The 6,388-nt window shown below is 33.0% G+C and overlaps 1 protein-coding gene across 1 annotated transcript; it reads left to right on the top strand.

The window, feature by feature from the left end:
• Nucleotides 1-2,366: 2,366 nt before the first annotated feature.
• LOC122583047 lies at nt 2,367-5,734 on the top strand. The gene is made up of 4 exons (XM_043755486.1): nt 2,367-2,706; nt 2,797-4,167; nt 4,251-4,461; nt 4,957-5,734. The coding sequence occupies exons 1-4, from the start codon at nt 2,572-2,574 to the stop codon at nt 5,526-5,528; spliced, it is 2,289 nt and encodes a 762-aa protein (XP_043611421.1). The 5' UTR covers nt 2,367-2,571; the 3' UTR covers nt 5,529-5,734.
• Nucleotides 5,735-6,388: the final 654 nt, after the last annotated feature.

Below are 6,388 nucleotides of genomic sequence, written 5' to 3'. Positions count from 1 at the left end.
AATACTTTTTATTTACAATTTGTCAATATAACATATCATGAAACATTAGTATTCTATTAGTTATATATGTTTATCTGCATATTACGCGGAATATAATCTAGTTTGACTCAAAGGAAAGGATCACGATAAAAGCTTTATATGCGATAAATTTTTTTTTTTTGAAGAAAAGCATCAAAATGTAATTTTGTACTATCATCAAATACTAGCTCTAGTATTTAATCAAGTAGAAATTTTCTCTTATGTGCACTAACATAAAGTAATGGGTAATGATATTTGTACCATAAATTTTGATAAATCTACCACATAGTACAATTTTCTAAACACTCTAAAGTCTGAACAAGTTATTAAAACACACATGTGGTAGATTTATTACAACATGTGGTACGATTATCACTTCTCTAAATTAATGTGCTTTATGATCTTTAACCTGAGACTTCACTATGTATTTATATACTTTTTCCTTTATATACGACGAGTTTTGGCTTTGTTTTTGTTTTTTTTTATCCCTTCAACGTTTAATCTTAATAAATTGACTATTACACGTATAAATCTTGAATTGTTAAAAATATTAAAATTTTAAGTTTATATAATCGAATTAATTTTAAGTTTAGAAAAACATCGTCATTTGTTTTATGAAATCTTTAACTACATCATCCAATCCAATCCAATAAATCATAATTACATTCCCGATAATTTTTCTAAATATAGCCTCTCATTCATCCTTAATTCATTTCATTATTTTTCCGTTACATTCCATTGTGTTTATGACTTGTAATATTTCCTATATGATGACAATAGAGGTGTAATCCTATATCTTTAAAACATTGGGAATAGTCGACAGAACAATACATCATCATTACTCTAAAACTAGAACTATGTTTATCAGTAACTTAACAACTTCATAAGTTCATAACGTCAACAACAATTACATTATAAACTAAATGTATCTTTCTTTCTTTCTCACCAAAAAAAAAAAAAACACACACACGTATATATATATATATATATATATATAATGCAGTAATTATACCAATAGTCTAAAACTAGAGATGTAAACACTAAACAACTTGACCCTACCAAAGGTAGAGAAACTACTTCCAGTATCTACTAAATGTAGGAAAGGACTTTCAGTCTTATTGGACATGAAAATTGAAGTCTTTGACTCTGTCTCTAGAGACAAAAACTTTAACTGATGCAACCCAGCTGATTTAATAATACTATAATAGCAATAGTCTAAAAATGTAAATTGATAGTGTTAAAATCATACTTGTAATTTTAAAATCTTACTTTTTTTTTTACTACAGATTACTTTTTTTATTACTATCTTTTCAATGTTTATTCAAATCATACTTATAGTTTTAAAATCATACTCGTATAATATTTATGACTGACAACCATCTATTTGTAGTTAAGATGTAATATCTTCTCTACTAAAATATAATAACATACATTTAACACATTATGAAGCATCAAATCAAACAAGATATGTTGAAAAGGAAAAGGCTAAAGGTATGTTTTTGAGTTTTGTTTTAAAAGAAAAGGAAAAGATTGTAAAGGATTTTAAAAATATTTGGGTTCTTGAGTTTTATTTAAGAGAAGAAGAGAAAAGAAGGGAAAAGATTTGGAAGGAAAGTTCTATAAAAGTTGTTAAAGATATTATGATTTGGAAAGAATGAAACTCTACTTCTTCTCTTCCATTCATCAATCTTCTCTTCTTTCCCCTTCCTTTATATATAAACTCGAGAACACAGGCTAAATGTGATAACGTGTTTGGATGATTGAATTATAAGTTCATATATCTCTTCGTAGATAGTTTAATGATAAAGGAGAAAAAAGAAAGTTTATGCACCTTGTCCAATGAATATGTCGCAATTTGACAGCGAAAAATTTAATATACGTTGTTTTAACTGGATCCGCGATAAAAAACTTTCTCGAAATAGAAATGCCTCTTAATAATTACTTATCAACTTGATAATCATGCTAAAAAATGAATCTAACGTAATACTTTATTATACTAACATATCCCAAATAAAAATAAAGATAGAAATACAATATAACGGATGTGTTCATGGCTCACAACGAGCTAACCCACCCCATAGAGTAGTGGTTCACGCCGGGTCGCCGTTGTGGTTTGGCGCTCCACAGGCTAACCACATTTACGCTTAAGCTCTTGACCATATAAACTTTGTTTATTTCATTTATTTAACTATTAAAAGAGATATGGATGAATTAAAATAAAGAAAAAAATCTCAAAGTAGAGACTACCCCACCACCATGATGTCTCCCCCTCACTGATCTCACTTCATTTGTTCTCCCCTTTAAATCAGCAGAAAGCGGGAGTTACACCATAAAGCTTTTAAAACCCCACAATAAAACACACTCTTTCACAATTTCTTTTATAAAAAAAAAACCATCCTAAAAATAAAGTACTACGAGTATTATATTGTGTTCATGAAGTTTTCTGACCAAATGTAAAGTAGTAACGTTACCAAATATATATACACTGTGTGTGTCTGTCTCGGAAGGAAAAACAGAACAGCCTCTCCGGTGTCGGAATCTCACCGGAAAAAAATGATGACGGAAAATGTTGAAAAACAGATAGAAAAACAAATTGGTTGCATGTCTGGTTTTCTACATATATTTGACCGCCAACAGATTTTGTCTAACAAACGTATTTACTCCACTAAACGCCTTCCTCCTTCCACAGTAAGTTTTTTTTTAAACCACATTATGTGTATATATTTGTATATTAATATTAATAAAAGATGGTTGATCATTGTGTACATTTGATTGCAGAGTGTTGATACATCACCAGAGTCAGTTAAATCCGTGAAGTCATCTCCGATAAAGCCGGTTGAGAAGATAGTGACGGTTGAACCGGTTGTTTCCGTCCCTCAAAGCCCGGACCGGTTCAAACCGTCTCCGGGCTCAAACAATGTAACACCACCTAAGTCGCCTCTACCGTTCCCTCTTTTCGAGACGAAAGAGGGAACAATGAGGACGTCATGGAAGTTTTGCAAGGAAATGCCTAGGCTGTCTCTTGACAGCCGGGCAACGACTGACTCGAAAGGTGGTCTTTGCCCGAAAGACAATGGAGCTAACTCTCGGTCCCCTAGTGTCATTGCGAGACTGATGGGACTGGAGCAGCTTCCGTCTTCGGACTCTGGGAATTTACAGAGTCCGGAGACGGTGAAAAAACCGGAGTTAAGAAGGTCGGCTTCTGAATCTAGAGTGTCGCGAGATTTGTTTAACTCTCGATTCGTTGAAGGAAACGGTTTGAACCCGAATAAACAACCCGTTGAAACAAATTTGGGTAATGAGAAAATCCGAGATAATGTGAGAAACAGAAATGGGCAGAATGGCAGGGGTATAGAGGCTAGAAAGAATTTACCAAGAAACCAAAAAAGTGAATCTCAATGGAGATCGAGGAGCTTCTTTGACTCCGGGGATTTTTTCCCAGAGCCAAAGCAGAGTACAAATCAAAATCAAATGTGTGGCGATTCCGAAAAGCTATTGAAGATGAGAGGAATCGATGATCGTACTAACGATCTCGAGTCGTTGAAACATATTCTTGAAGCGTTGCAGCTTAAAGGTCTTTTGCACAGCAAAAACAAAAGACCTTTAAGCTATGACGGTCAAAGAAACTTTGTTTATGATCAAAGTTTCATGCCTATTGATGATTCGAACAATGTTGTTATGAAGCCATGGCTGTCTGGTGGGACCAATCAGAGATTCGGGAATACTTTCGGAGTAGTAAATAATAGATACTCCTCCGAAAGTATACATTCCCCAAAGAAAGAATATGGTGTGATTGATCGAAGTGGAAGGAGTCCTGTGAGATCTAGAAACTCGTCTCCGGTATCTCGAAGTGGCAATTCTATTGTTAAACGAAAGCCATTAAGCATTGAAACACAAAGGAGTTTTAATGAATCCACTAATTCATCAAGAAGAAATTCACCGGTTAATTCTCCAAAGCTTACCCCTAGAAGAAACGGATCCGGATCTGGATCCAATTATCAGTATGTTACTGACCGGTCTCCTAGACACAGGAGACCTACAGACATGATTAGTTCAAATAGAAAAGCTGCACGGAACTTTCGTACAGAGGATGAATCGTCATCTTTTTCAGAAAGTTCTGGCAGTACAACTTCTCAGTCAGATCCAGAGGTAATATATACATAAAATTTAATCATCATTTTATTCTATGTTACTTGATATTTTTATTTGATTTAACCCGAACCCATTTTCAGAGACCAAAAACCGAATACAAAGATGGAAAAAGTTTGCTTGCAAGATGTGACAAGTTACTAAACAGCATTGCCGAAATGAACACTATCAACGAGTCACATACTACTTCAAACTCCGTCTTACCGAGTCCAGTATCAGTACTGGACTCCGTATTCGACATCAATGAGTCATCATCTCCGTCACCGGTTATGAAACGTAACATTGATTTCAAAGGTACATTTTACGCACACAAATGCCTTTATCTTTTACAAAAAACTAAATCTTCATTGCGGTCACATGACGTTTCCATATGCAACAACTTATTCCCACGTGGCACACACTTATTTGCACATATATATATAATAAATAAAAAAAAACATATAAACATAATGGTTTTTTTTTTTATAATTTTTTGAACATATTTTTGTACATTGGTACAAAAGTTAACATGTGCTTCATGGTTGTTGTCACGTGACTTGTGTTGGCTCACAGGTGGTTTTCGTCGGCACTCTGACGACGACGGCGTTGCTAAGTCAATTTTTGTATTGAATGAATTATTTGTAGTAGTAATAACTGTTATCAATGTCAGTGTTTAAATTTTTGATACAGACTGATATCAGTATTTTTTATAAAAAAAAACCAGTTATGGTACTTTTTATATATTTAAATGTATATTTCTATGACTCGTTGTCTTGTTATAACTCATTAATGAAAAAATTTTTTTGGCAGATGTTATGGTTGATATGGACGACGATATTTGGAACTCGATTATCTTTTCATCCACATCAACCAGTGTAGATGAATCCGAATATGATGATTCGTATTACACCTATATTTCAGATATACTGAGAGCGTCTAGATATATTCCAGACGACTCTAGTGTGTATTATTTCTTGGAAAAAGAAAAATATGGAAATGACGCGTCGAAAAGTAGTAAAGCCCAAAGGAAGCTAGTATTCGACGCGGTCATTGAGATCTTGGACCAACAAAGAGAGTTGCCCCCATGGAATGCAGATTCGATAATTGAATATGGTAATTGTAACAAACAAGTTTATTCCGAGTTTTTAAAAATTCGTGAGCCAGAAACAGCAGACAATGTGTTGGATTTGATATGTATTGTGCTTAAAAGAGACCTTGCAAGAAGCAATGGATGGGGTGATCGCCCGATAGAGATTTCCGAATCAGTATTGTACATCGAACGGTTGATATTCAAGGATTTGATTTGCGAAACAATACAAGATCTAGCCAAATATGCCGGGAAATCAACCTTTTTCGCGCCACGAAGGAAATTGGTTTTTTAAATCCTATTCTAATTTTAATAATCATTGGGCAGGCAGACTTGAAGAAAGAATCTGTTTAGTTTAACTTAGCCTTAATTGTTCCCGCTCTTTTTTCTTTTAGTTTTAAAAAGATGTATGTTTTACAGTTTTTTTTTTTTTTATTATATATTTTAGTTGGTAGTGGTGGTATTAGTGTATGGATTTTATATGAATAATGTTAATGTTAACTTATTGAGGGAAAAAAAAAGAAAAAGAAAAAGTGGTATTATATTATGTAGTGGGCATCTTGGACCAGTTGCATAACGGTCACTATTGGAATCTCTCTAATATAGAGACTGAAAATGATGTGTGAATGAAGCATAGAATTTGAGGTAGTGGGCTCATATAGTTAATATTTGGTTAAAAGGTAGATTTTTTAAGGAAAATGAGAGAGAGTGTTAAAAACAGAGTAAAATCTCTATCAAAAGTAAATACTGTGAAGAGAAGAGAGACAAGAAACTGTATAAAATTAAATCATATGTCACTATTACCCTCTTAAGTGTTAGGAATGATTTTAATCAAAATATTAGAGGAATATATCATTACTCATTTTATAAACGTATCATTTAGTGTACTAGAAATGATTTTAATACGTACATCGGTACATATATTACAAAAGTCGATTATTTTACTTCATATAGAGTGCATATGTCTTTAATATCCAAGAACTTCTATAATGATTTGTTTTTATAGTCAAATATGAGAGAAAAATGATAGTTTCCTAAAAAACACAAATGAAATAATGCCTTAAAAAGAAGCACCTTATAATTTGAAGGAGCACAATGATAACGAAATACATTCTTTTCCTATGGTAGGTCTTTGATAATATATGGAATGGTATA

Source organism: Erigeron canadensis, chromosome 9 (genome assembly GCF_010389155.1).
Source record: "Erigeron canadensis isolate Cc75 chromosome 9, C_canadensis_v1, whole genome shotgun sequence".
Lineage (NCBI taxonomy): Eukaryota > Viridiplantae > Streptophyta > Magnoliopsida > Asterales > Asteraceae > Erigeron > Erigeron canadensis.
Note: the sequence above shows the minus strand (reverse complement) of the source record. Positions and strands in the feature narration are given on the sequence as shown.